At 31.8% G+C, this 16,720-nt stretch overlaps 3 protein-coding genes across 4 annotated transcripts in view; 2 read left to right on the plus strand and 1 right to left on the minus strand.

The window, feature by feature from the left end:
• The first annotated feature begins 311 nt into the window (after positions 1 to 311).
• On the plus strand, positions 312 to 7,873 carry sl (small wing phospholipase C gamma 1). 2 transcript variants are annotated; one of them, XM_018446528.1, is made up of 19 exons: positions 312 to 449; positions 1,279 to 1,473; positions 1,953 to 2,102; positions 2,170 to 2,308; positions 2,480 to 2,642; positions 2,737 to 3,050; positions 3,120 to 3,326; positions 3,427 to 3,847; positions 4,789 to 5,100; positions 5,253 to 5,434; positions 5,538 to 5,715; positions 5,830 to 5,895; positions 5,991 to 6,182; positions 6,345 to 6,566; positions 6,642 to 6,848; positions 6,948 to 7,329; positions 7,401 to 7,540; positions 7,643 to 7,750; positions 7,855 to 7,873. In XM_018446528.1, the coding sequence occupies exons 2-19, from the start codon at positions 1,299 to 1,301 to the stop codon at positions 7,867 to 7,869; spliced, it is 3,573 nt and encodes a 1,190-aa protein (XP_018302030.1). In that variant the 5' UTR covers positions 312 to 449; positions 1,279 to 1,298; the 3' UTR covers positions 7,870 to 7,873. The 2 variants fall into 2 exon arrangements, with proteins under 2 accessions (XP_018302030.1, XP_018302032.1); XM_018446530.1 differs by lacking the exon at positions 312 to 449 and adding an exon at positions 465 to 952.
• A 3,203-nt stretch (positions 7,874 to 11,076) lies between these two features.
• Positions 11,077 to 12,912, minus strand: Fer2LCH (ferritin 2 light chain). Its single transcript, XM_018446535.1, has 4 exons — positions 12,777 to 12,912; positions 12,069 to 12,170; positions 11,580 to 11,857; positions 11,077 to 11,505 (listed from the first exon to the last, which is right to left on the minus strand). The coding sequence occupies exons 2-4, from the start codon at positions 12,163 to 12,165 to the stop codon at positions 11,215 to 11,217; spliced, it is 666 nt and encodes a 221-aa protein (XP_018302037.1). The 5' UTR covers positions 12,166 to 12,170; positions 12,777 to 12,912; the 3' UTR covers positions 11,077 to 11,214.
• Positions 12,913 to 13,205: 293 nt separating this feature from the next.
• Positions 13,206 to 16,720, plus strand: part of Fer1HCH (ferritin 1 heavy chain) — a 4,442-nt gene continuing 927 nt past the window's right edge. Inside the window, exons 1-4 of the mRNA XM_018446536.1 lie at positions 13,206 to 13,533; positions 15,956 to 16,074; positions 16,218 to 16,379; positions 16,506 to 16,661. Of these exons, the coding sequence (XP_018302038.1) occupies positions 13,464 to 13,533; positions 15,956 to 16,074; positions 16,218 to 16,379; positions 16,506 to 16,661 (507 nt within the window). The 5' untranslated portion in view covers positions 13,206 to 13,463. The remainder of the gene's footprint in view (positions 13,534 to 15,955; positions 16,075 to 16,217; positions 16,380 to 16,505; positions 16,662 to 16,720) is intronic.

A 16,720-nucleotide genomic window follows, 5' to 3' on the forward strand; every position in this document is an offset into this window, starting at 1 on the left:
GAAATACTACACGCGCAGCAGTTTTATAAAGAATTATTAAATGACCGATAAAAGTCTTTTTTCGTATCCAATTATGAGACAAGTATAGGGTGATGCGCGCGAACATCTAGGCACGTACGATTCACGATATATATATGTATGTATGTACATATGATATATACATGTGTGTGTGTGTGTGTGTGTGTATGCGCATTCGTATACTTATTTGTATTCAAGCTGACGCGTGCGTGTGGTGCGTTGATCCGTGCATTATTTGACGCCGTATGTTGCCGCCATATGTATGAAACTCTCCTCTCTTCTCTCAAGTTCTTTCCTCTGGCACGATCGCGCCGGAAACAATCGGAAGTCTCTAATTCATGTAAACGCGAATTGTGAACAATACCTACACATGATAAGTGAAACGTGTTTTTATATAGCATAATCAACAGTGTGTCGCGTTTCGGAGACAGGTATGACATATCTTTAAGTACATCATAAACATCGTGATAAAACAGTGATGGAAATCATCGCGCACATTGAAAAAAATTCACGATAACATAACGGACATTACCTTTTAAAACTGGCACTTTCGAGACAGATCAACGGAGCATATTAGAATATTAGAATACGTATCTAGGCTCACGTATGTCGAGTCGTATCAATTGCAATTGTAATCATTTTATTTACACGCCATGTACATCATCTTTTGCAAAAACAATCCTGAGGAAAATCGTTTAGGTTAGGTTTATCTTGTAGAGGTTACAAAAAAAGATGTTTCGACTGGTAGAGAAAGTTCGAAAATGTGAAAATGTGTATCCTTCGCAAACGCGTGCGATATGGAGATATGGCGACGGATAAAATATAAATCAAATTATTAAAATCAGATTCGTAAGTCAGATCGAACGTACATATATGTATGAAATGTAATTCACAACCTTTTAAAAACACGATTGGAAGATACGATTAGATATCGGTATGCTGTAACACATTATCTTTACAATATACATATTTACAATATAAGAAATATCCTATTTCTGTAATAATGACACAAGTTGTGTTACTCAATTTTTTGTATAATAAAGAGTAATTATACATGTTCTGAAAACTATTCTGTATTATTTAATATACCAAATCAAATACCTTTAATATTGTCTTTGTTTTCACCTATTTAAATATTTTATATAAAATTAATGTTTTTATTTATCAATTTACACAGGTTATAGCATTTTTTAAAGCTATATTAAGCTGTACATATCAAATTTAAAGTTACATAGATTTACATTACGTTATTCATTACAGAGTAATACGATTCTTGAAAAATGAATGGAATTATTCCCGAAATGGAACAGATTATTAGTCAACTTGAAAGGGGTACGGTAGTGACTAAATTCTTTCCAAGAAAACGGCCGGAAAAGAAAACTTTGATGATAAGAAGAGAAACTAGACAAATTGTTTGGTCGAGGAGTGCGACTTTTAGACCTTTCGATGGTTCAGGTATGATCCTGTCTGCATGCACAAATCTATGGAATTTCAATTCTATTTACCTAATATTTTTATCAGTATATGTATAAATTTATACATATATATAAATGTCTATAATAGAAATGAATAAATATTGCAAATATACCACCTGTAATTGATTTCCAAATATAAAGAAGTTTCTTGTGTATTTTTTATTATTATATATATATTGTTCTAACGACAATTTTAAATTTTGCGACCGATTAAATTTTATCTGTTAATATTCTTATATAAGGATTATTATCCCATTATTTTATAATTCAAGTAAATCTGCGTCGTGTGGACTGTGATATGTATAAAAAAATACATATTATCATGTGTGTATTGTCATGATATCTGTTGGAATAAGATCCATGAGGAGTTGCAGATACTGCATATTTGAATTATGCATATGTATCGATAATTGTTTGAATATTATTTATTTTAATTTATTAAATATTTTTTATTTACAGTGGAAATAAGAGAGGTCAAAGAAGTTAGAATAGGAAAACAATCTAAAGACTTTGAAAAATGGCCTGAAGATGCTAAGAGAATTGAAAATCTAAGATGTTTTGTGATATATTATGGATCGGAATTTAGACTGAAAACTCTTTCCATATCTGGTAAATATAATATTCTTTGGTTAATTAAGTGTTGGTTACTTTTGCTAAAACATATTATTTATGTCAGCTCTTAGTGAGAAAGAATGTGAGCTATGGGTCAAGGGATTGCGTCACTTGGTACAAGACACTATAAATGCACCATATCCATTACAAGTTGAAAGATGGCTTAGAAAAGAGTTTTACGCGATGGAAAATTCTCGTGAAACGTAAAGTTCTTTTCTAATACAATTTATTCTTATATTTTACATATTTCTCTCTATATGATGATGAATGCAGTATATGTATAGATTATTTATGTATCACTACTTTTTATATATCGATATATAAAAAAATGCATCATTAACTACCATTTTCATGTTTATTATACTGATTGACAGGGTCACGTTGAAAGATGTGAAAGCATTTTTGCCTCGGGTTAATTGCAAAATTGCTACAAATAGACTCAGAGAATTGTTCCAAGAAGTAGATACGAGAAACCGGAATGAACTTGGTTTTGATGATTTTGTCATTCTGTACCATAAACTAATGTTTGATCAAAATGTGAGTAAATATTGTAGTATTCTTGTGTATGAAAAGAGACCAGCGTCAAGCACTTATCTGTGCACAAATTGTAATTGGTATAATATTTTTACAGAATCTTGCGGATTGGCATAAATTATTGAATTATTCTAAAACTGGACAAACTATTACGCTCCAAGAATTCCAAAATTTTTTAGTAACTGAGCAACAAGACAAATTGGGGAATAATGAGTTAGAAATATCGCGTTTCATTAGGGACTATTTGCAAGATTCTCAAAGGGACATACAAGAGCCATACTTTACTTTTTCAGAATTTATAGACTTCTTATTTTCTAAGCATAACGACATATGGAATCAAAAATTCAATCAAGTTTCTCAAGATATGACTCGGCCTCTTGCATATTATTGGATAGCATCATCGCATAACACGTATGCAACCTTTAAAGAAATAAAAATGCATATGTTCCAACTATTCGGACAATATGTGTGATTTTCTAGATACTTGATGGGAGATCAGATTAGCAGCGAAAGTAGCTGTCAGGCCTATGTTCGTGCGCTGAGAGCAGGGTGCAGATGTATAGAGCTTGATTGTTGGGATGGTCCAGATGGAATGCCTTTTATATTTCATGGACACACTCTTACCACTAAAATCAAATTTTTAGATGTTATTAAAACTATCAAGGAGCATGCTTTTGCTACATCTGAGTAAGTCTCAAAAAGAAAAGAGCAAAGATGAAAAGAAACAATCAAACTGATTATTTTTACGTAGCTATTATTTTTCTATTGACACGTTTTATTTATATAGGTATCCTGTTATTTTATCTATCGAGGATAATTGTACTTTGCCCCAACAACGTAAAATGGCAACGACTATGCAAGAAGTATTTGGTGACATGTTATTAGTCCAATCCGTTGACAAGAATGAAACTTGTCTACCTTCACCATATGCATTACGTAGAAAAATTTTGTTAAAACACAAGAAACTTCCCGATGGTGTTGATGAATCCTCATTTCTTGTTCGAAATGATGAAAGCAGACAAGAGATGGATCTTAGAAATACTGTAAAAAATGGGATTCTTTATCTGGAGGATCCTATTGATAGAGAATGGAATCCTCATTTTTTTGTATTGACACAACAAAAGTTATTTTATACAGACACATTTTCAAGAGCACAGGAAACCGAACACGATGACGATGAGGAAAACAGCGTTCGGAGATCGTTAGATGTATGTACATTTATACATATAAAAAAATACAATACGAACTAGAGAGACTATTAATTGTGATTTATAATCAGGGTTGGGGGTAAGTTAATATATTTTTTTAACTAAATTAAGTTAAAGTTAATGGCTTATAAAATTAATGTAATTAAGTTAAACTGATGAACAAAAAACTAACTCAATTAAAGTTACTTTAAAATTGAATTAACTCAATAAAAAGTTTAATTATGAAAATCATTTTTATTAAAAATTAGAATATCCTAATTAAAAAAAAATTTGATTACTTTAAACAATTACAATATAGATTATCGGGATAAATTTAATATTTTATTTGTAAATTATATTATATGAAATAATAAAGATATTTTTTTGTACAATAAGAAACTGATTTTTAGTATTTTTACATAAATATTTTCATACTTACATTATAAAAGAAAAATAAAACGTTATTTTAAAAAATGTAAGTAATATTGTATTCCTCTTTGTGCTGGTCATTCCTGTACGTTCTTTGAAAATTGTATGTAAATAAAAAGATTTTATTCTTTCTTTGTCCTCATCAAATGTAAAACGAGAATATCATAACGCATTTTCCTAAATGCAGACCCAATCCATATTCATCTTTGAGCACTATGAGAGTCGCGCCCATCATAATCATTATTGAGCTGTTTTTAAACGAATTCTCCAACGTTTAAAATTTTATAGCAAATAATATTGCATTAATTGCAAAATAATATAGTACTTAGCGAGATAAAAAACTAACTTAAAAAAAAGTTAATAAATTAACGTTTAAAGTAACTAAATTAAATTAAAAATCAAATTGAAAGTTATTAACTTTCACATTTTATTTAACTTTTAATTTATTGACTACCCAACCTTGTTTATAATAGATGTAAATATGTGTTAAACATTATGTTACAAGTAACTTATGTTTTAAAAAATTCTAAAAGGGCGCGCCAAATGATGAATTACATTTTGGAGAGAAATGGTTTCATGGAAAGTTAGCAAGAGGAAGAGAAGAGGCTGAAGAATTACTACGACGTTATTCCTATCTTGGAGATGGTACTTTTCTAGTACGACAATGTGTTACATTTGTGGGCGATTACTGTTTATCATTTTGGCGTAAAGGAAAGGTGAACCATTGTCGTATTAAACTGAAGCAAGAAATGGGTCAAACGCAGTATTATCTTATTGACACCAATTGTTTTGACAGTCTGTACAGTTTAATTACTCATTATCGTAATCATCCACTTAGAAGTCAAGTGAGTGCAATATATTATAAAAAATACAATGTAGCATTGTGATAAAAATATTCTATATATACGTGTGTGCGAGTGTATACATCCTGAATCAGGAACAAAAGTATTTGTTTTGAAATAAGACCGTTAGGTACATGATTATCTTTGATGAATAGGAATTTCTAATCACGTTACAAGAACCAGTGCCTCAACCAAACAAACATGAAGAGAAAGAATGGTGGCATCCCGAATGCACTCGAATCGCAGCAGAAGAAATGCTAAAGCATATCCCTATAGATGGTGCATTTTTAGTAAGACCTAGTGAAAGAGAGAGTAATTGCTATGCAATTTCATTTAGGTATACTTCCTTAAAGCTCGTATATTTTCTATGTAGCTTTAGATTTTATATAGTCAATTTACTTCTCGTATACTGACACGTAAATTATATTCTATTATTATAGAGCGGAAAAGAAGATAAAACACTGTAAAATAAAACTCGAAGGGAGGCTCTATACCACTGGAACCGTAGAATTTGAAAGTTTAGTTGAATTAGTCAATTATTATGAACGGCATCCATTGTTCAAAAAGATTAAATTAAGCCATCCTGTTAATCAGGACGTTATCAGAAGAATGGGTTTGGTATGTGTATTTACTTTTGTTCGATTTTTATTCGAGTTCATATATAATATGTAAATATATCAAAATGCTAAGAGATACGAAATATTAGTAACATTCCTTTTCCTCTGTACTTAGGATAATGATGATGGATCTGTTTATGGCATCCCAGGTTATATGGACCCTACAAGTTTTACATCAAAAGTAAGTTTTCTGAGATAAAAATATATATAGAAATATTTTTTCGTAAAAGTAGATTTTAATCATAGATGTGTACAATTCGATATATTACTTTAAAGGTTACTGTTAAGGCTATTTACGATTATAAAGCTAAAAGAGATGATGAATTGACCTTAGTCAAGCATGCTATAATTACTAATGTTAACCCACAAAGTGGAGGATGGTGGAGAGGTGATTATGGTGGTAAAAAACAACATTGGTTTCCTGCCAATTATGTAGAACAAATTGATCAACAAGAATCTCAAGGAGACGTAAGTTTTGAATTTTATATTTAAGCATATGACTAATGATCAGAAAGAACTGTAATATTGATATAAAACACACATCATATCATATAATTATTCAAAGTTCATAATATCGAGTATTACATCTAACTTTAAAGAATAAGTGTTTTTTTTTTATTCTTTTTTCAGTCAGCGGATTCTATGATGCTTGGTAGCTTGCAAAAAGGTTCATTAGATATTATGGGTGCTGTGGTAGAATTAACTGTTGGGGAAAGACCAGGTTTGGAATGGATTTTAAGAATACAAAATCCTAGTATGTGTTCAGTATTTGAAGTCGCGACGCCTTCGAAAGATGCTGCGTTAGAATGGATGTCAAGTATCAAAGAGACTGCACAAAATGCAAGTGTTAGGGTAAATATGTAATTTCCTTTATATTAAATTTAAATATTATTTAGCATAGTGTGCACTTTTTATTGCTTTTGTTAGGAAAGTCAACACAAAGAGATGGAAAGAGCATGGAGAATAGCCAAGGAAATGTCTAATCTTATAGTATATTGTAGATCAGTTGCATTTAACATAGAACGAACAAGAACTAAGGGATTTACGTTCAATGAAATGAGTAGTTTCCCTGAAACAAAGGCTGAAAAATTAATGTGTCAACAAGAAAATAAATTTTTTATAAAGTATCATCAGGTAATAAATATCGAGAGATAAAGAAAGTACAGATGGATTAAAATATTGAAATGCAAATTAAAGTAGATATTTAGTAATAAATTATTTTTTTCTTTATAGGTTCAATTTAGTAGAGTTTATCCAAAGGGGCAACGTATCGATTCATCTAATTATAATCCTATACCAATGTGGAATTCTGGTTGTCAAATGGTAGCTTTGAACTATCAGACTGGAGATAAATCGATGCAATTGAATCAGGCTAAGTTTAAGGAGAATGGTAATTGTGGCTATTTATTGAAACCAGAATTCATGTTTAGACATGACTTTAATCCATACGACAAAAATACATTGTATGGAGTTGAATCACTCAAAATCAGTTTAAAAATTATTGGAGCAAGACATTTAATGAGATCAGGAAGAGGCACTGCCAGTCCATCCGTCGAGATCGAAATTATAGGCGCAGATTTTGACTCTGGAACAAAATTAACAACAAGGACGATACGTAAATATCTATATTTCAAATTATAATTTCATTAAATACTACATTACTAAACATAATTCTTCAATTTATAGAGGATAATGGATTTAATCCAATGTGGAATGAAACGTGTGAATTTGAAGTATTCAATCCATATTTTGCTCTTATACGATTTTTAGTACAAGACGAAGATATGTTTGGCGACAGCAATTTCATAGGACAAGCTACTTATGCTGTAGGTATTTAATCGTTATTTATAAAAACATTTATGTTTAACGTTATTTAGAACATTCTTACTTAAAATCTTTGTTTTCTATTCAAATTTCATTTTGTTCAGGTACGCTGTTTAAGAATGGGATATAGAAGTGTTCCATTAAAAAACATATATAGCGAAGATCTTGAGCTTGCTTCCTTATTAGTACACATTAATATTACAAGTTCATCGGTAATAAGATATTTCATTCAAAGTTATTCATTATATTGATATTTAAATTAAAATTTAAATGATTTGTTTTTATACTTTAATGAAATTTTTTGTCTCTTATATAGGTACATAATACATAAAATATATATAAAGCAACCAAGATTAAACCTGTGTTATAGAATGTTAAATATGCTAGCAAAATTAGTAAATTAGTATATGAAATAAGGTATTTATAAAATATATGAAAGTAAATATTTATCTTAGATAAATTCTGTTATATGTGCATTAATATATCTCATCTGTTTATTTCAGATGATACACAAATCTACAAATCGTAAGTGAAACGTGTGTATTGCGATAGTACATAATAATATAAAAGTAACACATGTTTTAGATCAGACTATATCACATATCGTTAAAAGACTGTATATATTTATGTTGCATTATGACGAATTAGACATATATAATTGCAACAATATGTTAAAAGTATTTCTGTAATTACAATATGAAACAAAGGTAAATGAATAAATGCTCTCATTGAGAAGAATAGGGGGGAGAAAAATTAAAATTTAAAATAATTAAAAAGTAGACTCAGCAGTGGAATTCTGTAATTCGTTATGAGTTCATAACGACAGTTGCGCAGCTTTTTACCATATAAAATATCTGCCCCTGTATTCTGTAACTCGTTATGCAGTCATGTGTTCATAACGACTGCATAATAATTCTGTAACGAGTTACAGAATTCCACTGCAGAAAAGAGAAACAATATACTACATAGGTTTTATCGCACATATGACACATATAGACACTGTCAGACATTATTCCAGTTGAAACTTGCAACATATTTCATATATATGTATATATAAAATTAAATGTATATATATATATATATATATATTACATTTTTTGATCATTATGCTATTAAACCGTTGTGTGGCAGTAGGAAATATAGTTCTCATCTTTTTCTTTTTTATTTTTACAATGCTCATGGTTTCAAGAAACCAGTTATGATTTCATATTTTTTTGATACATTAATACTAGGGCTCGCTATTATACGTTTAAACGAAAACACGTTTACACGTATAATTAGCATATCCATTTATTAGAATCGTTTTTTCGAATATTTTCACTTTTTTTATATAAACGTTTATCCCTTTATTAAGGAGTGTGACGAATTGAGAAAATGCAAAAAATTCGATTTTTAATTTTATTAAAAAACGTTAAAATATTCGAAAAAATGTTTTTCATAGATGGATATGTTAAATATACATGTAAATGTATTTTCGTTTAAATGTATAATAAAACACGTATATTCGGAAAAATGTTTCTTTTATAAACGGATATGCTAATTAAACGTGTAAATGTTTACCTTCAAGTAAATGTTTTTTTGAAAGCGAATATAAACGGATAAACGCGTTTTACGTTCACACGTATCTTCGAAAAACGGAATAAAATTAGAGCCCTAAAAAAAAAATTAATACCCTACATGTTTTTATGATCTTTATATTTGATTGTTCGTTTTTCTCTAATTATTTATAAAGAAATAAAGTTGAAAAAAAAGAGTTATTTTTACAAAAACTATGGTTTCTTGAAAAATATTTAAGATCAAAATTTTACTGAATATTCTTTTTTTTCCAAAATTTGTATGTGCTAAATTTTTTTTTTCAAAGGGGCATTTCACCCATTAAATGAGTTAGCGCACATATAAAAAAAATACATGTCTTTTAGATTTTTGTGTTTAATAACATATTTCACGGAGAATCAAATCGGTGCCGGACAGTTGGGTGACGTCCCTTGTGAGACATTTATCATTTTGTTAACAATCTGAAAATCCTTTGTGTATGTGATTTATATTTATTATCATATCATGAAGGCATCAAGTTGCCAACAAATGAGGACTCAATTGCTGCAATTCTGGTAGCAATATATGCTTAGCAATGCATACTTAGCAAGCAACATGCCAGCAACAAGATGGACACGTTGCTGTCTGAGAAAATAGCACATATAATGCACGCCTTTCCATGTTGACAATACATGTAATAATGGTAAACAAAATAATATTGTATGTACGTTTGCATGCAATCTGTGACTGTCAAAATCAGAAATTGTGTAGCATAAATTTATTACAGAGATAACGTGCGCGCGCGCGATACATACACATGCATGCACGCAATGAACAATTAATAATTGTATTCAATAACAAGTATAATTACATTTTCTCTAGATGAGAAAATGCACAAAACTTTTATTCCTTCTAGTCAAAAATACATAGACATTATTGATGAAAGGAATTCATGAAAAAAATATAGTATATTTAACTCAAATATTCTATAGTTTATTATAGAATCGGTGAGCGACGCTCAAATAAATCAGATTTCGGCATATTTTTTCAATAGCGAATACTTTTAGTATTATTCTATCTATAGATCTTTGGTCTTCCTCAATAATTATGCACATGTATGCATTATATATATACAGGATATAACTGAAATAACGCCCACTAATACAGTGCTATTCCTAATAAAAAACTAAGTCGAAAAGTCCTCTATTTTGCAATTTTCGCAATAATTAACGAGATATTAATTTCTAAATATTGCCGAATAAACGGAGATAAAATTGATGTATAAGACAATTTTTAGATATCTTTCCGTGTTCTTTGTGAAATATTTTGAAGATTTTTCTTAAAGAACTCTTAAAGATATCTTAAAGCTGTCTTATACGTCGATTTTAGACATTTTGCTCATTGGGTAACTAAAAAAATATTGCGAAAATTGCAAAATGGTAGAGGACTTTTCATCTCAGTTTTTTTATTAGGAATAGCACTATATGATTAGTGTTATTTCAGTTACACTATATATATATATATATATATATATACCTATTTTATTATATCCTGTCTTTCCAGTTATAACATGCTCTAGAGATACGCGCCGATATATTATAATTCTCTTGTGTATTTTGATTGTGTTATATATTAGAATTAATTAGAATTAATTAACATTTTAATCATTGTAATTTTAAATACCTATGTATATACATTTGTAAATCAGAATTGGAAAGTGTACGTCCATTGTGCCTGTCTTTGTATCGTAATTCGTGAATGATACACAAGACACATCTGTGAAAAAAAGAAGAGCAACAAATACATTATAAAGAAAATTCTATGTAGTAAATTTTGCTGTTACAAATACGATTAGATGAAATATCAAATTGAATAGTTTTACAGAGTAGTATAGACGTAGATCGCAAGTAATCTTTAAAAAGACTAAGGTGTGCGTGTGTGCGTAGATGTTGTATTTATTGCAGCATACATACATGTTATGTCGCAGAATATAAGAAATGTCAAATAAATTTCTATATGCGTTTATTTCACGTATTTTACATATGAAAGATCTAACATTAGAGTTATAAAGACAAAAATAGTAATAATATACATATAATTGAAATATATGTATTCTAAGTTATATAACTGTAGACAGGTCCCCTTACAAAGTGTTCTTAAGATACTCGTCAAATAGGAATACAGAAAGGGATGCATCACGTTCTTCAAGCATATTTTTGAGGTCATTTGAATAACCCGCTAGACGTCTCACACGTTCGGACAACGATTCCATGAAATGTTCCTCGAAGTAGTGAGCGACAGCCGCATCCTGTTTAGTATGATGCTGTGCTTGAGCGTGAATGCGTAACGCTTCTTCGGCAAGTTGCTTCTGACTGTCAAGTGCTTTAGCCAGACTATTCAATTCAGTTAATTCCAATACTTTGCTATCCTTGATCTATAAATGATAATATTGATAAAACCTTCTTTCCGTAAGTGGAAAACGAACTGTAACAAATAGACGATACTCACAGGTTTCTTGGAACGTGGAAGCTGATTGAGATCCATTCTGCCACCACGATGTGCGATGTATTTGATCAAGTCTATCGCTTCTTCCCACACTTTATCCGAAAGTTTGCGATAAAGTCCCTTAAATCCTTCTCGATTAGCTTCGTAGTTTCCGAAATGTGTAGACATCAGAAGAAATTCAAAACTTGTTTCGATATTAGCATTTGCATATGCCTGCAGCTCAGCCTGAAGAGTATCAATACTTCCATATTTGGCATTACAGTTTGATATTAATCCACCATCTAGAAGCATCGAGATAAAAACATACTTTTTACCAAGAGATTACGCATTTTCAAAAGATATATCTATATCTTAATATGTAAAAAAAATTGAGGATTAGATACTAGGATTAAATAAATGACGCAATTGTATCAGGATGCAGCAAAGTATAGCACTCTGAAAGGTAAATGTTAATATTTTTAAATCATTTCATGCAAACAAATATCCACGTACTTTTGGGATTGGTGCTGCAGGCGCTTTCAATGTCAGTATAACAGTATTCTCCGGAAACGGCCAGGAAAAGAAGAGACAACACTCCGAAGAACAACATCTTTGCTGAAATTTAATAGATTATAAAAATACTTTTTCTAGATGTATACATATACACGCGTATGGAATTTGGTAATTATTATTCGAAAACAGCGACGAGAATTGAAGAAAAAATATAGATGTCTGTTAATTTTCACAAATGGTGCCACTTTATAAAAACTGTCTGTTGACAATAACAACACGAGTGCTGACAATAATCGTGTCCTTAAGTTGTTTTGAAGAAATAGAAACGTTACTTATATATTGTATCTACTCAGTAATGGACACAAAAGAGAATCGAAGCTATCTCGAAGTTTGCTCGTTGAATTCGATCGATCGTTGAAAGATTGTTTGTGACTCGTAATAAGAATAGATAAGAATATTTCACACACGTATCTTTTCTCTCTTTCTCTCTGTCGGAGAGGGCACGTGCCGGTGCCGTGCAATTGCTCGTGACATACTCCGCGACGCAGCGCGGCGTAGACGCGACTAATAGTGCGCAATACGTTTACGACGTATAGTGCATACGACCCCCGCAACCCACCACGCAACCCGCGAGAGAAAGAACCAAGCGTGGAAAAGCGCAGCTTTTGAGTCCTTTTTGAAGAGTATCTCTTAGTATACGCTACGTACGTGCGGAAGGAAATTGATGGAGCAAGCTTGAACGATGTCTCAAATCTATCTTTTCTTGACGCAAACGATAAGCAACGTTCGATGGGAAGCAACGTGAATACTCTCGCTTCGACGTTCCTTCGACAATGAACGTTGCCCAGCGCGGAGATGGGAGTTTTCACTGGGCAGCCAGGGCAGCAACCCAGCGGCAATGAGTCAGCTGACGGGAGGGAGGGGGGCGGCGCGGCGCAAGCGCAGGTCGCGCGAGAGAGCCAGCGGTGGCTAGCGGGACAGGAAACGGTAGACGAAAGCCAATGCGAGCCAATGAGAGCAGTAGATTTCAACGCCTTCGTTATCGTCGTCGTTGCCGTTCGTCCACGTTTGTCGTCGTACTCGTCGTTATCCCTGGTTATCCCCGCCTGTGATTAAAGTACGAATGTCCCGCGTTCGTCGAACGATCGTAGTCATTGTTGTAAGGTGATCGATGACATCCGGACGCGTTTAGCCGCCGTAGCCGCGCTTTCCTATCCAACTTCGACGAAGGCAGCCTTCTATACCAGTGCGTATAAAGGTTACTTCTGAACGAGGTGAACGATCCACCGTGCGTCCTGTCGCCAGACCACTCCAGACGCTTCTTTCCCGGGATTCAAGAACTTGCCTTGGCAAACTGCTCTTTCTCGCTCTTTCTAGTCTCTTTATTGCATCACGATGACGAGGCTGCTCTACGTTTTTTTCATCCTGGTCTGTATCAATGGCATCTTCGGAGACGGGCTCAAGTGTAAGTTTACAATCGACATGCGTAATTCCCCCCTCCCCCATCTCTCCTCTCCTCTCCTCCTCTCTCTTTTCCGGCATCGCTCCTCATCGGTCGGTCGTTCCTTTGTCCCCAGTCCCGCGTCCCGGCCGTCTCTCTCCCGATCACTTTTTCCGATGTAGACAAAATGATTTCATCATTCGACGCAAACATCGTCTTTCGCATCTTGAAACGAAATGAGATAAAAATTATAAAAGTGAGCGAATTCACTAGGTATTGATTTTGATTAATGGAATTATTCTAGCAAATTCACTCACTTTTGTAATTTTCACTTCGTTTCAAAATACATGATCGATCCCTTGATACCAAAATACGACGAGGAGTGCTTTGCGCGCCTCGTGAAAAATGGTGTCGCTCCGCGTGAAAAGCAGTAAGCGTGTGAATGCAATAGTTTGTTTTGATTGAGCAATGTGACCTTTGGAAGTAGTCCAAGCTCTTTCGATTGGCCTGCTCATATTTGTTCTACCGATATAAGATTATCTGTAATCTCGGTTAAACTTACTGTTTATCTTTTTTCTAATTCTTCTGTTTTCTTCCCAAACTCGACTCACTCTGATGAAACAAATAACTTTTATTGTTCCATTATTGCCTTCTATCCTTCCAAGATAACTACCTATATTTGTGTAAAGAACAAAAGTAATATTATGTACACAATCGTTTGTCCTTGTAAATATTTCACATTTGTGAATACATTTGTGAATAAACACGCATATTGTGCTTATTACATAAAACCTTGAAAGAGATTTCAACACTACTTTGGTTATATATCTATAATACGCGGACATAATTGATTTTCAATCATTTTATAAACCATATCAAGAATATAGCCTTTGTTTCTTCTTTCTCATTCTCTCTGTATAGGGTATTGTAAAATTGACTAAGAAAATAACGAAATATCTATGTCGCGTATACCCAAACTAAACTAAACTGATATTAGATTGCACATTGCAATGTCGCATTCAAAATCATCTTGTCGCAGGCGCGTCAACTTGAATATATACATACGATTTTAACAGTCTTGCTCCAAACTTTTTTTAATGAATTTATAGAGTTGAAATAAACATATTTCTCAATCAAAGTTAGCGACAAGGAAACGCATTTGATCTTTGTGACACGTGTGCATACGTCAAGGTATTTTTCTATTTCTGTGTATATATATATATATATATATATATATAAAATCTGTATTATTTTATCCACAGATGGCATGATTTTATCAAATCTGGTTTTTATGACCCGATTCAGTATCACTAACATTATCGCTTTATAAAGTTATACATGTATAAATGAAGATAAAACTAGAGTCGTTAGAGAAAATCAGTTGCAGGAAATCGACAGAGCTATTATCAGCGCACGATAAAAAGAGCTGTATAGTCAGTTTCGGTACGCAGTTGCCTCAGCTGTGGTCTCTTACGATATTTATGCGACTCGTGGACTCGACAATAATGAAAATTTTTATTTAAAATTTACATATGTACATTTGAAAATACGAAAAAGCATCTTTTCACTTCGTCAATAGGAAGAAAGTTTAATTAAAAAATTAGTCTTATTGTAGAAAAGACTTTTCTTCACTTACAATCATGAAAGATTAATCATTATCAAATAATTAACACTTATCAACATGTCGCGTATATACTTATCTCTTTTATAGCAAATCAATTCACTTCATCATTGACTTGACTTTGTCTTGTACAAAGATAGCCTTTGATGACAAGTCGCGATGGGGAGATATATATATATATATATATATACTGATTTCACAGTCCGTTTCAATCTATATGACTCATCCACTGACGTCTGTGCTACATCTATGCTACGTGTGATAAAAGTCCATTATGATAAATTATGATTCGATTCTGATTCATTTGCATATATTCTGATTTATAAAATAGATTTAATTCTGTTGTAATACAAACAATTGTAATTTACAATTAACATTATATCAACTTAAATTATACATATAAGATAGAATTACATTTTTTACAAATTAATTCATTTATAATGTAAGCATTAATAACAATTAATTTTATGATTGAGAATAATTTATATTTTTCCAATGCACATAAAAAAAGTAGAAATAAAGATAAAAATGAAAATAGAAGTAATGTTACACAAAAAATATTTCATTGCGATTATTCTTAATGTTAATCATTTACTGCTAACAGATGCTATCAACATTATGAGCGATCAGTCACGCATCGATAAAATATCTTTTTGATAACTGAGTGATAAGTAATACGTGTTTTTGTTATTTATTTAAGAAATGAGTTATCATGCAATATAGTAGACAGATTTCATCATAGATATTAATATAAATTCAACAAGGCTTTTATTTGTACATTTAATAATTAACCGTTAAATCAATCATTTTATCACACCTCTTTAGGTCTTCTTAAACCTGCTGATATACCAACATCATGGATAGACATGACCGATCCGTGCACAAAACTCATGGAGTCTCAAGTTAAAACTGAAATGGAAGCTGCTATGAAATATCTTGCGATGGTATATAGTCTACTTGTTAACATTTTTCTCTTTTCCTCTCTCTTATTCAATATATATACAATATAATCTCTACAACCTGTTAAATTAACAAAAACAAATTGACTACAACGTGTTACATTAAGATTTAATTTTTCATTATATAGGGTGCCCACTTTGCACGTGATACTATAAATCGCCCAGGCTTTAGTAAGTTCTTTTTCGAAAGCGCGAGCGAAGAGAGAGAGCATGCTATAAAGATCATCGAATATTTGCTAATGCGTGGACAACTTACAAATGATGTGAGCAAACTTCTCAAGTATCCCTTGGTGAGTATTCTACTTTCCACGAGTAAACACAATTTGCACAAATAGTTTAGATTATTGAGTAAAGATGATGAAGAAATAAAGAAAAAAAAGTGTAAATAGTAACGCGACTTTTCTCACATCATACAGACTACCAACAATACAAATCCGATACGCCAGGAGTGGAACAATGGAGAAGAAGCTCTCACCGATGCTTTGAAATTAGAGGCTCAAGTTACGCGCAGTATTCGTGATATAATCATAACGTGTGAAACTCCAAAAACATCTTCTTTCAACGACTACCACGTGAGCATCGTTTAAAAACAATTGATCTTTTATATATTATATATATATATATATATATA

This window comes from Mycetomoellerius zeteki, unplaced genomic scaffold, assembly GCF_001594055.1.
Source record: "Mycetomoellerius zeteki isolate Tzet28-1 unplaced genomic scaffold, Tzet1.0 scaffold182, whole genome shotgun sequence".
Taxonomy (NCBI): Eukaryota; Metazoa; Arthropoda; class Insecta; order Hymenoptera; family Formicidae; genus Mycetomoellerius; species Mycetomoellerius zeteki.